The sequence below is a fragment of the Myxine glutinosa genome, chromosome 10 (assembly GCF_964187855.1).
Source record: "Myxine glutinosa chromosome 10, kmMyxGlut1.1, whole genome shotgun sequence".
Classification (NCBI taxonomy): domain Eukaryota; kingdom Metazoa; phylum Chordata; class Myxini; order Myxiniformes; family Myxinidae; genus Myxine; species Myxine glutinosa.
The window spans coordinates 46422190-46443583 of NC_136270.1; the positions used below are offsets into that span (position 1 = coordinate 46422190).

At 41.0% G+C, this 21394-nt stretch overlaps 1 protein-coding gene across 1 annotated transcript in view; it reads right to left on the reverse strand.

The window, feature by feature from the left end:
* LOC137434504 (fibrillin-2) overlaps positions 1–21394 on the reverse strand; it is a 360988-nt gene that overhangs the window by 276985 nt on the left and 62609 nt on the right. Inside the window, exons 6-7 of the mRNA XM_068127594.2 lie at positions 4118–4315; positions 2650–2775 (exon numbers count right to left, since the gene is read on the reverse strand). Coding sequence (XP_067983695.2) covers positions 2650–2775; positions 4118–4315 — 324 coding nt within the window. The remainder of the gene's footprint in view (positions 1–2649; positions 2776–4117; positions 4316–21394) is intronic.

Here is a 21394-nt window from a genome sequence, read left to right on the forward strand (position 1 = left end):
ATTTGACACCATGTACATTACAGTGCTTTTTTAAATTTTTTTTATACAAGATCGAGGCTCGTATAAGAGCTAGCATTAATCACAAAAAGACAAACTGACACATAAAACATAAGAAAGAGGCAGCCGGAGACAAGATGGGGAGAGAGAGGGAAGCACACAAGTACAACATTTGAGAACAGGGACATCGGGAGATCTGTGGGAGGGAGAGAGTTTGGGGGCATGGGAAGGAGGGTGAGGGGTGAGAGAGGGGTAAAAAAATCACATGGATACTGCTAGGACTTCCAGGAAAGAAGTCGGTATTTCAAAAAGGTGTTTGTTTCTCTTGCTAGGAAATCCTAATGGACGAACGAAGTGAAATTGTGAAACTTCCTTTCATGAAAAGTTTTAATAGAAACAGGAAACAAAACACACACTTTCGTCAATAAACTAAACTATATGGCCATAAGAACTTGTCAAAACAACACACGTGCACCTTGACCCCAAAGATCAAAGCGTACGGACATACAATAAACACATGCAATGTGTCTCCGATACCGAAATGCATGGTCGTACGAACTACACTTACTCTTTTGAGAAACACATTTACATCCAAAAGGTGGAAGTATCTCAGCAATGACAACAACCTCATCACGTGCACTTTAGTCCAAAGAGCAAAATACAAGCCATACAAAACGTTTGAAAGAAAAACACACACATAATCGTACAAGAAACGATTGGCTGTTTCATTTTAAAAATGCTTTTTACAATAACATTGTTTAAAAATTCCAAACATCAACACAAAGCTAAACACGGGTTATTTTGCCGGAATAAAAAAGTACACCACCCCCATGTCAAATAAATAAATACCCTCCGGTGCCCGGCAATACCACCATGCAGCACAAAGAGATGGTATTGGGAGGGAGAGGTGTACAAAAATGGATCGATTAATTGCAAAATTAAAATCAATATATAATAATCGTAAAATAATTAATTTCTTAACCAATTGGCTAATAGCATACCTCAATATGCAACCACCAGTGTTTCATCTGAAACTGCAACTTTTCGAAAATTAATTAAATAAGTCATTAATCGATAGAAATCAACTAACTGGTTAATTGATTAATCAATAAATAATTAATCGATTAATTATTAATTATTATTTAATATTATTATTTAATTATTATTTAATTATTATTATTAATTTTATTAAAATTTTATTTAATTTTATAATTTTATAATTTATTTTATTTTATTTTTAAAATTAAAATTAATTAATTTTATCATTAATTTTATAATTTTATTTAATAATTATAAAAATATTATTATTATTTAATAATTATTATTTAATATTATTACAAATATGCTTTATAGCCACATCGCTTGGTCACTGTCATGTGTGAATATCAGCTTCCTAGCTCAAAAGGTGCCTGAGATATTGCCCAGATGAGAAAGAAAACGAGTGCAGATACATTCAAAGTACACCGCCTCCATGACAAATAATTAAATATCCTCCAGCGCGGCACTGCCGGGGTGCCTCCGGGCGGCAATACCGCCGTGCAGCTCATAGATAGCGGCAGATACCGCTGTGCAGCTCATCAAAAATATTAGCTTCCTAGCTCAAAAGGTGCATGAGATATTGTCCAGATGAGAAAGAAAATATATAAATGATTAATGATGAAAATAAATAAATAATCATTAAAAAAAAGTTAATCAATTGGCTAATAAATTACATAAACCACCACCATTTCACGAATCTGTAACTTTCAAATACTTCATCAATTAAGTCATTCATCGAATAATTAAATAATTAATCGATTAATTAATTAATCAATAAATCAAAAATACCCTTTACAGCCAAATCACTTTATCATTGTCATGTCCAAATATCACCTTCCTCGCTCAAAAGGTGCCTGAGATATTGCCCAGATGAGAAAGAAAATAAATAAGTGATTAATAATGAAAATAAATAAACAATAATCGTAAAATAATTAAATTATTAATCAATTGGCTAATAGAATACCTAAATCACCACCATTTCATCTGAATGTGTAACATAAAAAAAAAATTAAGTCATTAATCGAATAGTTAAATAATTAATAGATGAATTGATTAATCAATAAATCAAAAATATCCTTTACAGCCTTAAAAAATACCCTTTCTAAGGATGGCTGAGATATCGCCCAGACAAACAAACAAACAAACAAACAAACAAGAAACGGGAGTGAAAACTGAGTACTCCCTTTCAGGGCGCGTCATTGCCGGGCCCCCTTCGGTGCCCGGCAATGACGTCATGCAGCGCCTGGAGATGGCCCCGGAAAGGAGCGGTGTACAACAAACGTTTTCCATAAAAGAGTAATAATTATGTCTCTTCTATTGGAATTGTAGCTGGTGGCTTGCAAACCGAGCCTCATGGGTGGTGTACAGAAGTGTTTTTTGCTGCCCGCAGCCGTATGCTTCTCACTAAAATGATCCACTAATAAATAATTTAACCCTAACTTCACAAGTAGGAACTTAAATCAACACCACTGTGACCGGATCTAATTGTATTGCCATTTGATTGTTCACGATTCATTGCCAAAAAACAACAACTTTTCCCACAAAAAAGCTTCCAATACATTTTCCGGTTTGACGGATCATGTAGGAATATGAACATGGACCAAGAAAACTCACCTTCACACTTTAGAGCTACTTTGCTCTTTCGATGTCCAACTGGGCAGTGGCATTCATAAGATCCCACAGAGTTGACGCATGTTCCACCCTCGCACATCCTCGGAATAGCATTGCACTCATCGACATCTGTCCTCCCCCACAAAAAAGGGAGACAAAGTATAAAACAAGGAAGAGATCTACACATGGATCTACTTACTCTCATGGACTATCCTCAAAAGGGGCAGTCGAAAACGGTCATGTGGATTTGCTATAAAGTTTATGTAAACAAGAAAGTTTGTGACTCACTGCCCCAATCTAGATCGAATACACAAGCCTTAGCATCTGAAGAACAGGCCATCTAAAATAGGCTTCCCAAACTAGTGCTTGCGTCCACTGCTCTCCTCCTCCGCACTCTTCTTCCCCAATCGCCCCCTAAGTGAAATCAAGTTCGTTATGGTGTTCACAGAGCACAGGTGTGATGGGCTCCTCTGTGTCCAACTTCCTTGAGTATCGGTTCGCCAAGTTAGCATTCCCATCTGAACCCAAGCATGGTGTATGATGTTGGGAACCAAGGTTTGATTCCTATATACACTATACATGTATTCATTCTTCCATTGTCTACCAATGTATTTGGAATTCATCTCAAAGGAAAATTGATGTCAACTAATATCTTTGGCCTGCATGGGGTTTCTGGACAAGCCATAACATCAATGTAAATAAAGGAAATGCGGCACAAGAGCAAGCACGCAGCACAATAATCTTTACGGACAAATAAAATCATGAGAGAGAAAGAGAAGAAGGGGAGATAGATAACGAGGAAGAACAGACGAACGTAGACAATTTTCTCACGGAGTTAGATGAGAGCGACTACAGAAGCAGAAGGTCACAATCTTACTATAATTCACCAAATGTCTGTCTGTGTGTCTGTCTGTTCCCAGGTACCGCAAAAATGGCTGAACCGATCGCAACGATATTTTGGGTGGGTAATCCTGGGACCCCCTGGAGTAAAATAGGCTGTATTGTTTTTCTAATTTTTTCAATTTTTCCAATTTTCCAGTTCTTCCAAACACGATGGAATAATATTTACCGACATGACCAGTGATGTGGCTTTTATTGAAATTCTACAAATACTGTTTAGATTTTGATGATTTGCGTGTGATATGATTTAACGGATGTTTATATAAATCGTTTAAAATAAAAAAAGCCTTCAATTTCTGATATTTTGCCTTTTCATTTGGGCCTCCCAATTTAAGCCCCGCCCATAGGGAGGGTACCGTTGCTAGTCAGGAAAATTGAAGGTCCTGGATATTGCCAAATGCATTACTCTTTGAACATCAAAGTTAAGGAGCCTACGAGTTGTAATTCTATTTGAGCAACAACATCTGAAGAAGCTGGGACAGCTTAGTTTTGAAAAGCCTATAAGCAATCAGGCAGCAAAGGTATAACACTGGAAGTTATAATCTGATCATTGTGGTGGGATAAGGCCTACCTTGGCAGGCTCCAGTGCGAATGTTAGGGATGAATCCACGACGACAAGGATGTGGCTGGCTTGGGCAACTTTCGCACGGATGTCCCCAAGCCTGCCCGATGGTGGCACAACACAGCGTCTTTGTGCACACAATGCCGCTCACCTGGCTTTGGCACATCTGGTTGCTCACCTGCGTGTAGCAGGGACCTGTGCGGTAGTCTGTGGTTGGGGTGTGAATAGGAGGACGTGGAATTACTCCTTGGGCAACAGTATTCTTCACCATCTTAGCATCATGAACTAATGTAACGTGTTAAATAAGCCATCCTTGGATGGAATTGCATGTAAAAACCTGGGAATCAAATGTGGACACCGATTAAAGAATACTTTTATGGATGTTTTTAACTACATCATTTATCAATGGACTTCACAAATTCGCGACATCTCATTTTCTGTGTGCGAACTCTCCTCCAATGGCCGCAATCCAATGAAACCCGCAACCACCCCCTCTTTGGAGTTCCCCAAAGTAAATGTATGCTTCAATCAAGTCTCGAGTCCTTCATACAATATATTTTCAGGGTAATACTCTTATTGCCAAGAATATTGATAAAGTAAGGAAATATGCACAGCATTATTAATTCACATTTTATTAATTTTTTTTTTTGTTTAATTTCCATTCTAATTCATGAATGATGCACATAAGTATTTATAGATGAGTGATGAGGTTTTTTAAATTATATGCACGTCATTTAAAAACCATCATTCATATTGACCGCACTGGGGTCACGTTCAATAAGAATGACCGACCGCACTGGGGTCACAATCTGCGACAAAATCCGGTAACGAGCCGATTGGGAAACACACATTTAAACAAGAAAAAGAGCAATCAGAGATTGCAGACCCTTGCCAGGATGTGTTTTCAGTGGTTTTTAAGGCTTTTGTGTTAAAACAAATATGGCGGCCGAACCACGTGACCAATGACATCATTTTTTTTTCTCCACCAATTTATCCCGAGATGATGCTCAAGAAATTTCATCATAATGGAGGCAGAAATGATCATTAACAGATGTTATTCTACATGGAGAATTCTTTACAATGAGCCATGTCTCAATTTTTTCTATGCAGTGCTTTCGGAGATATAGAGGTACAAATTTTTTCTGATTTTCCAAGATGGCGGCCGAACCACGTGACCGATGACGTCATTATTATTCTTTTTTTCTCCCCCCAATTTATCCCTAGATGATGTTCAAGAAATTTCATCTTGATCGGATGAAGTTTTGTCAAATTATGACGTCATCATGGAGGCACCTATGACATCATCATTAACATATTTTATTCCCCATGGAGAGTTCTTTACAATGAGCCATGTCTCAATTTTTTCTATGCGGCACTTTCAGAGATACAGAAGTGCAAAATTGTTCGTTTTTTTCAAGATGGCGCCCATACCACGTGACCTATGACATCATAATTATCCTTAAAAAGTTATCCAGGTGGAGTTGCACCCTATGGTGGAAATTTCCTGTCAATCGAACCAACGGTTGCAGAGAAAATCATAGTTATTCTGTGTGGACAAACAAACAAACAGACAAACGGACTCAAATGCAATACCCTCTCCTCTGGCGGAGGTAATTACTCTTAAAAGATGAAAAGCGCAATTGGTAAACACATTTAATGCGCTATTAAATAATGAACTCGACACCTCTCTTCCTCTTTTTCTTGTTCCTCTTTTTTCCCACCTGTGGAACAAACTCCCTCACTCTCTTCAATCCCACTCCTCCCCTCCAGGTCTCCAAAGCAGCTGTTCACCATCATCTCATATCTTCCCATCCAAAACCTTGATCTTTTGTACCCCCGTTAATCCAACTCCTTCAAATTCCCCATTTTCTTTCCTGAAAGCCCCTGTAGTGTCCATCTTGTTTATCCAATGTACCCCACCCCAGCACTCTCTTCCACAGATCTCCTGATGTCCCTGTTCCCAACTGTTGTTGTGGTTCCCTCTCTCTCCCCCTCTTGTCTCCCGCTCTCTTTATTATATGTTCTTTGTTAGCTCTTATATGAGGCTCGACTTAGAACGCAAAAAAAGAAATGGTGGGTGCATCAAGCACAGATGTGGGTGTGGTCCAGCAGCTGTCTGACCAATGGGTGCACATTTCAAAAATCGACCGCAAACAAGAACCCCAACAACAACACCACCAACACCACCAACAACAACAATGACACCAGTAATGCGAAGCTCTTGTAGATCTGTAACATGTCACAGGTAAAACATTTTTATAATCACATTTTAAAACCCTTTTCAGCTGAGCAATGAGCTGAGACCATTTCCTCTTCTTCTTCTTTAACAGCCACATTTACTCCCATGTTCGTGTGTAGTTGGCCAGGAGAAGCTTGGCCCAACTCTTTCAGAACCGACTGGCTGGAAGTTTATATCGAGGTCAGGATTCGTACCCAGGCTAGACAGCTTAGAGGTGAGTGTGTACCTCTAGTGTGTGTACCTCTAGGGTCTAGGGCTCTAGGCCATCCTGCCAGCTCCAGTGAGCTGACAACACAATTAGCGAAATAAATAACAGGCTATTCAGAAGTATGACAATCTAAAACAATCAGATTCATGACAGCAATGGCGTCTAACAAGCCGACATGCAAGATTTTAATAAACACAATAACCTGTAGCTCAAGAATGCAAAGGAATATCCCATTCGTAGAACTTTTTGAATCTCATAAATCCCAACAAATGTTTACAATACCACGATTTATAATGCACAAGTTTCAAAAGAATATCAAAATAATCGTTTCAATTAACAGGACAGCTCTCCATTTTTAGGTGTACAGTGCAGTATATTATAATGCGAGAGAGGAGACATGAAATCCACACACAATTTCATCCACACATGCAAAAAAGCATTCATCTTCAGACAGGCGATTGCGTATACTGCGTCTTCAGAAAGTATTGACACCCCTTGACTCTTTTCACATTTTGTTATGTTACAGCCTGAATTTAAAATGGATTAAATTGGGATTTTTTTGTCACTGATCTATGCGCAATACCCCATAATGTCAAAGTGGAATTTATTTTCAGAGATTTTTACAAAATAATTTAAAATTAAATACAGAAATATCTAATTTACATAACTATTCAACACCCTGAGGCAATACTTCGTAGAAGCGCCTTTGGCAGCGATTACAACTCCGAGTCTTCTTGGGTATGTCTGTGTCTATCAGCATCGAATCCTCTTGGGTATGTCCGTGTCAGCTTCACGTCTTCTTGGGTATGTCTGTATCAGCTTTGCACATCTGGATTTGGGGAGTTTCTCCCATTCTTCCTTGCAGATTTACTCAAGCTCTGTCCAATTGGATGGGGAGTGTCGGTGACAAGCAATCTTCAACTGTTTCCACAGATTCTCAATGGGATGCAAGTCTGGCCTTTGACTGGGCCACTCAAAGACTTTCACGTTCTTGTTCTGAAGCCATTCCAGTGTTGCTTTGGCTGTATGCTAGGGGTCATTGTCCTGTTGGAACGTAAATATTCGCCAGTCTAAGGTCTTTTGTACTCTAAAGCAGGTTCTCCTCAAGGATTTGCCTGAATTTGGCTCCATTCGTTGTTCCCTTTATCCATACAAGTTTCCCAGTCCCTGCCGCTGAAAACCATCCCCATAGCATGATACTGCCATCACCATGCTTTATGGATGGTGTTAGATGGGTGATGAGCTGTGCTTGGTTTCCTCCAGGCGTAGCACTTTTCATTCAGACCAAAGAGTTCAATTCTCGTCTCATCCGACCACAGAATATTTTGCCTCATGCTCTCAGTCTTTCACGTGTCTTATTGCAATCTCGAAGCATGCTGTCATGTGCCTTTTTCTCAGGAGGACCTTCCATCTGGCCACTGTCCCATAAAGCCTCGATTTATGAAATGCTGCAGAAAATGTTGTCCTTCCGACAGGTTCTCCCATGTCAACGAAGGTCCTTCTTGCCAGATTGCTCACTTTGGTCAGACGGCCAGATCCAGGAAGAGTCTGGGTAGTTCCGTATTCTTTCCTTTTCCTAATGATGGAGCTCACTGTGCTCTTGGGAACTTCCAACACTCTAGAAATTGTTTTATACCCTTCCCCAGATCTATGCATAATCACAATTCTATCTTGGAGTTCTACGGACAGTTCCTTGGACTTCATAGTAGAGTTTCTGCTCTGACATGCACTGTCAACTGTGGGACCCCATGTAGATAGACAGATCGTTTATTTCTAAATCATGTCGAATCAATTGAATTTGCCACAGATGGACTCCAATGAAGTTGCAGAGACATCTCAAGGATGACCAAAGGAAATTGGATGCACCCGAGCTCATTTTGGAGTCATAGCAATGGGGTTGAATACTTATTGACTCAAGACATTTCAGCTTTTCATTTTTAATTATTTTGTAAAAATCTCTAAAGAAGAAATTACACCGACATTCTGGGGCATTATGTTTAGATCAGCGACAAAAAATCTCAGTTTAATCCATTATAAATGCAGGCTGTAACACAACAAAATGTGAAAAAGCCAAGGGGTGTGAATACTTTCTGAAGGCACTGTAGGTAAACCCCAACTCACGTATAAATATCAATTGTTATCATTGTGTGCACACCTTGGTCATTGGTCATTGCGTGGTCATTGGTCTTGTGAGCTGCACTGCATTATGAAGTGAGGATACATATATACATATACACACACACACACACATATATATATATATATATATATATATATATATATATATATATATATATATATATATATATATATATAGTTACGGTTTTGAGGTTTGTACAGTGAGTTCAATAAATGTTAAAGGTTTGCCCCCCATAGATAGTCACACAAGCAACATGTAGCCTCATTTGTAGTATAGTTATTTCTTAGTATGTGTGAGAATAGGCCATTTCCTATGTTAGTTCTGCGTTGTGTAAAGCCGGGAAAATAGGCCCTACTGCCACCGATCATCCTACGTCCGTAACCTCAATACAGTTTGTTAACGTTGGTTCATTTTGGGCACGTTAACACGAGGGAGGCGGAGGAGGATCGGGGCGGAGTCGAGGCGGAGCGGCAGAAGCGATGACGGTAAGCATGAGCTGCCAACCAGAGCTCAGAGGTGGTGGCATCAGAGGGCGTGGTGAGAAGAGTCTGGTGAGTTCCAGAAGGTTCGCGGGGCGTACCTATATAACCCAATGCACAAAGCCCTCAAGAGGACTTGCTGGGAGAGAGAGAGAGAGAGAGTTAAACAGGACTCGCAGAGGAGAGGGAGAGCTAAAAGGACTTGCACCAGTTACGGGAAAGGACGTGCTCGTTGTTGAACTTACAGCGAGAACGCGTGGTGCTTGATGAGCTTGATGAACCTTGCCGCACTTGCATAAGAATGGCTGAGTAACCGCCCTTTGCCGTAAAAGTCCGCCCCTTGCCGTTCCACCCGATATATCACCTTCGTTCGAGAGACGCGCAACGAGCCCCGGTCTTCGCCTATCACCATCGTCGCGGGACGCACGTGGACCACGGAGAGCCAGACGGGGCCGAGCCTGGACGACCACATCGGCGCGTTGGTGAACATCGACATCTGCAATCTCCTGTGCGAGTGTGAGTGAGACGGGCCCGTTGTCCAGGGATAAGTTAAGACTGTATAAGTATTTCTCTGTGTCTCTTCGTCCTGAACTGTAAATACGTGTGGAAATCATTAAACCCATCTGTTCTTCCTTTCTTCTTGATTTGATCATTCCCGTGATTTCTCCAATTGACTAAGCGTGGCACGAATAAGATCGCTCCAATCGGGTTCCACTAACTAAGACTGCGTGGATCACGTGTACGCAAACCGCTCGGCGTACTCCAACCTCACGTGGTTCGTGCAAGGCTTGCTACCCTCGTTTCCGTGGCGGCGCGAGTACTTAGGTACGAGCGAGAATTTGGTCCCGAAACCCTATTTTGCACTCGCCCGGAAAGGACGTAATAAGTCTCGGTTGTCATGTGCCTTTGCCAGTAAAGACACCTTGCCAGTAAAGACAAGGTGATTAATCCCCCCTTGATAAGGGGAAGAAGGCCAGTGAGAGAACCACAACAATATATATATTCTGTCGGACCCCGCTATTTGCGGTTCCCACGTTTTCGCGGGTGATAAAATGCGACCTGTTTCTCTATTCGCAGAAGTGTCCTGCGAATTCGCAAATTTTTTCTATTCACAGCTGTTCCGCGAATTCGCGGTTTTTTTTCCTATTCACAGCTGTTCTGCGAATTCGCAGTTTTTTTTCTTATTTGTGGCCGTGTTTTGCGAATTCGCAGTTTTTCACGGGTGCAAAAAAAAATTCACGAGCTGTTAGCTTCACATATGGTATTTATAAAACCTTCGTGGATTATTGTCAACATTCGCGGGATTTGCCTCACCATTTGCGGATTTTGCCTTGCCATTCGCAGATATTGCCTCTCTATTCGCGGACTTTTATGACACGGGAACCTATCCCCCCTATTTCCATTGAAACAATGCCCCGCTGTTTAAGGGTTTCAATATTCGTGGATTTTCCAGGAACCCTGTGAATAGCGGGGTCCATGGGTATATATATTTAAATTGATATATGTGGGAAAATTTACATGCCCAGACCAGGAATTGAATCCAGGTCCTCTGGGTGAACCGTACCAATGCTCTGTCACCTGAGCTATCTGGGTGACCCAACCAAGCAATGCAATTTTCCCACACATATGATTGCCACTATCTTTCCGTCACTGCTTCCGGGGCAATCAATGCCAACCATAGGAGCACCAACGGCCTGATCACGAGAGGGTCTTTCTCCCTTGGGGGGACAAATCCATGTCTGCTATTATAAACACCACTGGGGGCATAGTAAAACAATTGCATTAATGAACAGGATTTTTTATATATATATATATATATATATATATATATAATATATATATATATATATATATATATATATATATATATGTATATATATATATATATATATAGTACGATTCACCAGAGGACCTGGGTTCCATTCCTGGTCTGGGCATGTAATTTTTCCACATATATCAATTTAATTTATAACCCTGTTCATTAATTAAATATACATACATACATATATATATATATATATATATATTTTATATATATATATATATATATATATATATATATATATATATATATATATATATATATATATGTAAATGCAAGCTGCCTGATTGCTTTAGATCGTAGTAAACGTCGTAACCACAGCCCATACAATGTTGAATGATACATCATTTAAGAGCTCGTGGGTCCATACAGTGCAAGGGGAGGTTTAAAATGTCAAAATTCATGCAATTCCAAGTTATTTGCATTTTTGTTGCACATGTGGTGTATATACTCGGAATCGTTGGTTCAGACACATACCGGAAGTTAAAAAAAACTTTTCTGTCAACCCCCACTCCTCCCCCCCCCCCCCCCCCCACCCCCCAACCTATTCAGTCAATTCTGTCAACGTATCATAACATTTCCATAGATTTACTTTTACTGAGAAACCTTCTCGGTATTAACAGTTACTGGCTGACTATTATGCTATTATGCCTCACCTGCAGCACCCCCACTGTCACCACTTACTGGACTCCAAGCACATCCAGCACCCCCACCCACAGCATCCCACCCCCACCACTGACTGGAATCCAAGCACCCGCAGCACCGCTAACCACAGCGCCCCACCTGCAGCACCGCACCCCCATCCGCAGCACCGCACCCCCACTCGCCATGCCCTCACTGCTGTTCACATCATCCTTTTTTCATTACTTTTTTATTTGGACTTTTGGTTTTGTTTTCATTTTAATGATATTTATCTTTTTGTTTATAAAAGTCTGTTTCTATTATAAACATGTCGGCTATTCTAGGAGAAAAGTTGGTAGACCCCTTTTTTGGCCAAAAATGGTTTGGATTATTGCCAGCTTTCAGTTGATAAAACCCATTATTTCACTTGTCAACGGACACAGACACAGATCGACACTCACCTTCACCAAGACTAGTATTCCATTGTATCATCTGTTATGTCTTGGTTTTATGAGAGAATCCAAAATAACACAACTTGTATCCCATCAAAGAGATTTTTTGTTCTAAAGTGAACATTTAAAACAATTATACCTTTGGTTGTTTTTGGGATTTCCAACTTTCCATCTCAGGAGCACCGATTCATTCAGTGTGAACAATCCTTGTTCACTAACACACAAGTTTCTCTTTTTTATCATCTGCACAAATGATTCAATCAGTAGGTCTCCGGCTCAACCTCAAGGCTCAACATGCGCTCCATACCAATATTACATGTTGTCAATAAAAAGGAAGGAAAAATAAATAAACTAAAACAATGCGACTGTGTCGCCAATATGCCTCCGCATAGTCCCACAATGGGTAGATGCCATCGTTCACTGTCCTAAAAATAAACAAGTTTGATTTTACTCCCTTCAGCTGTTCTCAAGTATCACATTTTCACCAGCCATGACAGGTTTCACATCGATCGGTGTAGCAGTTTCAGAGAAAGGGGTTTTTTAAATATCGGCTTTCAAGCTAATATGGCTGCCATACCACATGACATATGGCCTTAAAATGTACTCTGCATATGTATGGTTAGGGGATCACGTTTGTGAAGCTTCCTGTTGATCGGATAAGGTTCGTTTTTCTATCCAAGATGGCTGCCAAACGATGTGACCTACGACATCATCATTTTCAAACGATACGCAACAGTGCTGTTAGATGATATTTGTAAAACTTCGCCACAATAGGGTGAGCGGTTTCAGAGATATAATTATTTAATATTTTCCTTCAATCCAATATGGCTGCCAAACCATGTGACCAATGATGTCATAAATTTAATTTTTCAGATTTTTTGGATAAGGAATTCGATTAAAACATTTTTTGGCTGGTATACCACTTCACCTATGAGGTAATCAGTATCATGCTTTTGGTCCGCATTGGGAGTACTTGACGATGTGCCGAGTTTCAAATTTTTCCATTCAGCGGTTTCTGAGAATTATTTTATTTTTTTGCTTTTAATCCAAGATGGCTGACATACCACGTGACCTATGACATCACAATTATCACGAAAACATTCTGCATGCGTTTCAGTCCTGCCCTGAAAGTTTGGTCTCAATGGGACATATGGTTGCTGAGAAAAACGAGGTTTTGCCCGTACGGACGGACAACCCGAAAACATAATGGCTCCGGCGACGAAACACGAAGAACAAATGGTATTCCGATATTCACCAAATACAGACGACGGAAACAATAAATGCAAATTCACAAGCATAAACAGTAAGTGGAATGCCATTTTCTTATGGATCATCAAATGTAACACTCTAGAATCTAGATAGAGTGTTGGTGTGGGCAAGTAGTTCCTGAGGAAAGGTTATGCTGGATGGTTTGTTATTGCCTTCCGGGCAGTGAGTCGGGGCAGAGATTTGGAATTTGGTCAGAATGCCGGTGATAACGCGGCCACCGTTCATGAAAGACACCGTGAGATCTTTAACATCCACCAACCGCCAGAACTGGCATGCGGGACCTCCGGCTAGACCTCCGGCTAGACCTCCGGCTCGACATCCTTCCGAAGGAGGACGCACACACTGAGGTATCAGCCTGCATGGAAATCCATCTGTCCAAACCACGTGTTGAACGGAATGTTACAGAAAGACGGAAGGACAGACAGACACATGAAGAAGCGTAGTATTATTATTATTATTTACCCACAAGAAACCTCTTGGAAATAAAATACTGTTAGCAGGTTGCAAACAACAGTCACAAGTCAAACAGCTTGGACAAAATTGAAAGCCCATGATTAGTCACATGACAGGTCTGGAGCCACAGGATGAAGAATACGAAGTTGAAATTCACCAAATGTTTCTCCAAAAACTACCTCTTAAAGTTTGATTCATATAAAACTCGATCTGTCTATTAAAGGTAAAGCTCATCAAATAAGCCACAAAACAATTTATGTGGATTGCAGTTAAAACAGCTTGGCCAAAATACAAATAAAATGATAAATCATAACTAAAAACTTTCCATAATGGTAACCGACACACTCCATGAATATATAACATGTACTGAATTTTGCAAGCAAGCAGAATAACCAGCTTAATGTACTTCGTCAGTATATATACATACAAGGAAGTTGAACGTGGGAGGGGGCAATTAGGCCAAAAAAGCCTGCGCCAGATGGTTTACCTAATTGTCTAAAGATTCCGGAATGGACTTTATTACAAGCGGAAAAGGCCATCTTACTATAATTCACCAAATGTCCGTCCGTCTGTCTGTCCGTCTGTCTGTCCGTCCGTTCGAAGGTACCGCAAAAACAGCTGAACCGATCCCAACGATATTTTGGGTGGGTAATCCTGGGATCCCCAGGAGTAAAATCGGCTATTTAGTTTTTCCAATTTCAGCTTTGGTCTCCAGCATTCTCAGGTTTGGACTCCCGCATAACATTCGCGTTCGCATAACGTTCATTGTGACGATGTTTTCATTGTGACGATGTTGTTTTCCCAGGTGCCGCACAAACGACTGCACCGATCACTGCACAGCTGCACCTATCGGACTCGGTGATCTCAGACAAAGACCTTTTATAAGGACACGGGTTGAATCCCTGCTTGAGAGAATTCCATCCCCCTCCCCGCCATCATGGCCGTTTCTCCAACTCACAATCCCACAAGATATGCAGAAAGGACGACCCAAAACCAATTATCTTCTTTTCGATTCGCATATAAACATCATTAAAAGTAAATAATGACCTCGGCCAAAGTTCAAACGACGTTCAATCTCTACATGAGAGAGTTCCACATACAGTCACGTGAAAAAGTAAGTACACCCCATGTAAAGTTTTGACTTTTTCAACATATTTCAACATACAGCTATTTGATCTTCATTTCAACAATATTGATAGATAAAGGTGATATAATATAACAAATATAATGAAACATTTACATTTTGTCGTCCATTGTATCATATAAATAAACATAAATGCAAATTTCACATGTGGAAAAAGTAAGTACACCCCTACATTTATCACTACTTCAAATACCTAAAATTAGAATCGGGTGCACCAGCTCAGGTGCAAATGATTAGAACATCGTTAGAGAGGATCTTGAAGGAACCTGTCTTATTTAAACCTCAGACATTTAGTTTGGTTTGCTCTTTGTTGTTGAAGAGTGCGGCATCACCATGCCTAGATCAAAAGAGCTCTCTGAGGCCTTCAGAAAGAAGGTTATAGAAGCCTACGAGTCTGGGAAGGGATTTAGAAAGATCTCCAAACAATTTGAAATCAATCATTCGACTGTCCGGAAGATCATCTACAAGTGGAGAAGATTCCAAACAACTGCCAACTTGTTCAGGCCAGGCCACCCCAGCAAGTTCAGCCTGAGAGCAGACCGCAAGATGCTGAAAGAAGTCTCGAAGAAACCCAGAATGTCATCACGGGACCTACAGGTAGCTCTTGCCACTGTTGATATCAAAGTGCACGAGTCTACCATCAGAAAGAGGCTGCACAAATTTGATCGACATGGGAGGTGTGCCAGGAGGAAACCTTTTCTGTCCAGAAAGAACATCAGGGCAAGACTAAAGTTTGCCAATGAAGACCTCGGCAAAGACCCGCACTTCTGGAACAATGTGCTCTGGACAGATGAGTCAAAGGTAGAGCTATTTGGCCACAGTACCAGAAGACATGTTTGGCGAAAACCAAAGACAGCATTTGACCACAAGAACCTGATACCAACTGTAAAGCATGGTGGTGGAAATATTATGGTTTGGGGCAGCTTTGCTGCATCAGGGCCTGGGCAGCTCAGCATCATGGAATCCACTATGAATTCTTCATTGTACCAGAGGGTGCTTGAGGATAATGTGAGGCCATCTGTCAGAAAGTTGAAGCTCAACCGAGGGTGGACCTTGCAACATGACAATGATCCTAAACATACCAGTAAATCCACCAAGGAAAGGCTGAAAAGAAAGAAATGGAGGGTTCTGGAATGGCCAATTCAAAGCCCGGATCTAAATCCCATCGAGATGTTGTGGGGAGAATTGAAACGAGCTGTGCATGCAAGAAACTCCTCAAACATCACACAGCTGAAAGAATTCTGCATGGAGGAGTGGGCAAAAATTTCTCCCAGTCGATGTCAGAGACTGGTAGACAGTTATAAGAAATGCATACTTGAGGTTGTTTCTGCCAAAGGGGGCAATACCACCTATTGGAGCCAAGGGTGTACTTACTTTTTCCACATGCGAAATTTGCATTTCTGTTTATTTAAATTCTACAATGGACTACAAAATGTAAATGTTTCATAATATTTGTTATATTATATCACCTTTATCTATCAATATTGTTGAAATGAAGATCAAATAGCTGTCTGTTGAAATATGTTGAAAAAGTCAAAATTTTACACGGGGTGTACTTACTTTTTCACGTGACTGTAGCTATTTGGGCGGTGTATACGCCAGCAGATCGTTGTCTCCATTGATCTTGCCAAGGCCGTAACAGCTATTGGCTCAAAATCCATTTAACTGTTGATTTGGTAGTTTTTGTGCTGCACAAACGGCTGCACCGATCGGCTGCACCGATCGGACTCGGTGACATCGGACAAAGACCTTTTATAATGACATGGGTTGAATCCCTGCTTGAGAGCATTCCACCCCCCTCCCCGCCATCACGGCCGTCTCTCCAACTCACAATCCCACGAGATATGTGGAAAGGTTTACCCAAAACCAATTATCTTCTTTTTGATTTGGATATAAACATCAATAAAAGTAAATAATGACCTCGGCGAAAGTTCAAGACGTTTAATCTCTACATGAGAGAATTACAAATAGCTATTTGGGCGGTGTATATGCTAACAGATCACTTTCTCCATCGATATTGCCAAGGCCGTAACAGCTATCGGCTCAAAATCCTTTTAACTGTTGACTTGGTAGTTTTTACAATGAAGGAAACATTGGCAATGTTGTTAAAAGTTTATTTTGTGATTAATTTGTGATTGGAGTTATGTTGTTTGGAATGAAAAAAGACATATCGAGTTCAAATAAATGACAACATGCTGTGATGGTTTCTACTTTCTAAACGTGAACTTCGCAGATCGCCATATGCAGATTCGCCACGGACCCACGATCGATGTTTCTGTGCGTGAACGTACCTGTTTGTTTGCGAACGGGTATGTTTTTCATGGAAGTCCTTCACGAACTTGCTGTCCATGTCTGACGTACGACTGAAGGTGCTACAGGAATGCGGAATTTATTGGTTTCATGCTTTAGCATTCGCCGTATCTGCATTGCCTGTTTGCTTCTGGCCTCCCACCCGTGCATTGCATGGGTATCTCACTAGTATAAGGGAATTCTGGAACAGTATAAGATGGTTTAGAAAAAGTGATATTATTTAAATAAAAAATATGTATTCTTTTCTCCATTTCCCGCACATCTCTTCCCGGTTACTCTCAAACAGTTAATATAACGACTGTAGCGATGTGGTGTTTATGGCAACAACACAATTTGTTTAACTTTGATGGTCTGAAGAACCTTGGTGTGTGTAAATCAACGCGCATCGAAGGGGGATTTTAAAGGAAAGGGGTGCTTGGGGCATGTATCCCAAAAACATTCATATAAATTTATTATTCGTACAACATGTGTGTATTATTAAACTACTTTCATCCACCTTGGCATGCTGTCGACATTTGGCAGAAAACTACATTTTTTGTGGATCCAGCTCTACCCAAGCAGCCATGCATACCGAAGTGAACATTTGATGGGATGCAATAAAACTGGATCACATGCATTGATTTACACTTAACTCCCTGAAACAAGGAATGTAATTGTTGTCGTTATTTTATGCTTTTCAAATTAAGCAAATGATTTATTGACAGAGTCAATCAATCAATGGCTGTCCAGTCAAAAGTTTGTCTGCCAAGCAAATCGAAAGACTTCTTCATGTCAGCAAGAGGACGAGAAGGGTGAACAAATAACTCGTCACATTACATTTCAATTCATTCGATCTACTGAATGGTCCACAGGATATCATGGGTCGAATCCTTAACGACTGGCCGCAAAGACCATCGTTACAAGGCAAAGTGGCTAAAAAGGACTTCCTGTTTTACAGGAACGAGGCTCATGGAAGAGCAAGGTAGAATCGACAGTGGGACAAATATAAACGGAATAAACAAACAGAGAAGTATGAGAAGGAGGAAGGGAAGAAACACAGACATGAGCAAGTAAAATGGCTTAGTTTTAAGGCAAAGTGACTCAAATAATCATTATAAGGTAATGTAGCTAAACCCATCATTATAAAGTAAGGCAGGTAAATGCATCATTATACAGAAAAGTGCCTAAAAGTGTCATTACAGGTCAAAGTAAATAAAAAAAGTCATTGCAAGACAAAGTGACTGGAAGGCATATTACAAGATAAAGTCGTTAACAGGTTCATTTTAGGCAGCGCCTCCGTAAGATCGGTTTGACCAAGTTTGTTCATTTAACCATTTGTGTGACAACGTGAAGTCACAGAAAAAAACAAAAAAAACATGCTCACGTAATGTTTGGTTGATTGATTACTTAGCCTCCAATAAAGTGCTGGATGAATCAGTTACACAACGATACAACCACAAAAATGTCATATCGACTCGTGGCACACAGCGGTTTCACGTGTGACCCACATTGCGGTGAGGAGTACAATTCACAGGACCACAACCCGCAAGCCGCAGCCAACATAGCTACAAACCACAGATGGAGCTTTGCCAGTGGAGAAAGTTCGAGGTTGCACCGGATGACACCACAGTCATGGAATCCTCACACAGACAGAAATTCACCAACTTAGTTAGGGATGGTCTTGCATTCTTGGTCGATGTGGCATTCTCAACAACCAATCCTCCCACAACAATCGTTTTGGGTTCCTCACACGTCATTGATTTCGAATGGGACCACAGCTGCGGATTTCTTCATGATGTCAACATAGTCGAGGAATGAATAAGCTTTACATCATTGATTTAATATTAATGAATACAACTGGGGCTTGATAGAACATGTGGGACCCTGGAGTACCGGGAAATTGTTGGGTGCTTTGTTGAAAGATTTATTTGGAAAGGAAGAACCTTTTTGAAATTGTAAAACTCATAGAAAATTGATCGAAACGTTATTCCATCAATAAAACAGTTTAACAGCAGTTAATAAACTATTGGTCATCTGTTATTGTTGGCAGGACACAGCTCCTTTGTTTCCCTGGGGTGGTGAGATGTGACTTGGACTGGGAGACAAAGAAAAACTTGAGTGAGGAAAGTTATTTGTTGGATTGAAAGACGTTGATTACTAAATGTGCAACTTTATTCTATAAGTTAATAGAAGAGCATATCCATTGCTACGCTGGCGGACCAATTAGTCGCCACGTCTCTTGCTGCTAGAAGGGGGGGGGGGGAGATGGATGGGAAGGGGATAAAGGAGAAATGGAGGGATGGGAAGTGGAGAGAGGGGAAGGGGAGGGAGGGGGAAAGGATGGGGAAGGGGAGAGAAGGGGAAAGGATGGGGAAGGAAAGGAGAAGGGGAGAGATATACCGCATGTACATCTTTTAGGGGGGGGGGCCTTGAGAGGCCCCTCCATTTACTACCCAGAGGTGCCAACAAGTCACTTGAGCCAGGTCTCAAGTCATTGAAAGAAAGTCTCAAGTCACCGTAGTATTTTTTCAACTTGATTGTGTCAAGTCCGTCGTTTACTTATCAACCCAGTGGAGTACAAGATATCAAATAACTAAAACACACGACTTCATTTATTGCCATGTATTTTCTGAAAATCTGTTTGACTGAGTCTGAGTCTGATTCGCCGACTGGAGTCAATTACTCTGATAAGTCTGAAGATAACCATATATGACTTTCTTCACAAATGTCCCAATTAGAATGCATCTGGCTCGGTGTGTTCGGTTAGTATACACGCTGCTTGGTGTGGTGTTCCATTAGCAAGCAGCTTACTTGGTGTGCTCGGTTAGTATACACCTTGCACAGTGTGTTCCATGAACAAGCAGCTTGCTATTGCTTCCCAAGCCAGACGTTCCGTATCAACTGGTTTGCAAACTGCTCGTTGAGTCGCTCGGCATATGGCGCAAAGCGATCCTCGCCCAATAATGAGGTTTGACCTTAAACAAATTGCATCTTACTATAATTCACCAAATGTCCGTCTGTCTGTTCGAAGGTACCGTAAAAACTGCTGAACGGATCGCAAAGATATTTTGGGTGGGTAATCCTGGGACCCTTGGGAGTAAAATCGGCTATTTAGTTTTCCCAATTTCAGCTTTGGTCTCCAGCATTCTCAGGTTTGGACTCCCGCATAACATTCGCGTTCGCATAACGTTCATTGTGACGATGGTCTCATTGTGACGATGTTGTGACGATGTATGTGTTCACGGTAGTGTTTGCCGTGACGGTGTGAACGTAATTTCGTAATGTTTTTCGTTTCGTAATCCTTTAATGAACGTTTAATGTTTAATGAACGGTTAATGTTTAATGAACGTTTAATGCCCTTCTATGTCCGGGGCCGCACGCGCGCTACACTGGACGGGCCAGCGTGTACCTTGCCCTTCGCCGTCATGCTCGGGTAAACCGCTGAGCCCCATCCGTGATGGGGACCGGGGCTTGAGACAGTGTCCCACGAACGAGGAATTCCCAGTAAGCGCGAGTCATCAGCTCGCGTTGATTAAGTTCCTGCCCTTTGTACACACCGCCCGTCGCCGCACAAACATCACAATGACAAACAATTACAATTCACAGTGATATGAAGTGATGTGGCTTTTATTGAAGTTCTAAAGATACTGTTTTGATTTTGATGATTTACGTGTGATATGATTTGACGGATGTTTATATGAATCGTTAAAAAAAAAAAAATTCTGCCTTCAATTTCTGATATTTTGCCTTTTCATTTCGGCTTCCCAATTGAAGCCCCGCCCATAGGGCGGGTACCGCTGCTAGTCATAATAATTAAATAAAGAGTATGACCGAACACTCATAACTGTACTATGGGTATATTCAGTTTTTTCTCAATGAAATCGTTATTGCTTGCTACAAGGGTCTCAAGGCACTAATCACATTCCATTATCATGAAATTATCGCGATAATCACGATGATCAGGCGCATTATCGTGGTATAGGCTTCTCCATTATCACCCAGGCCTAGTGGATAAAGCATTCCATGATAAAGGCCGTACACCTTCTGTCGCATTCCGAGCCGTGAGCAGAGCAGATGGTTTCCACTTCCTCGTGGGCTGCCCTGCTTCAACATAACAACGTCGAGGTTTGTATGCAAGATGGCGTCATTGGAGTGTCTCAAAGAGAGAAA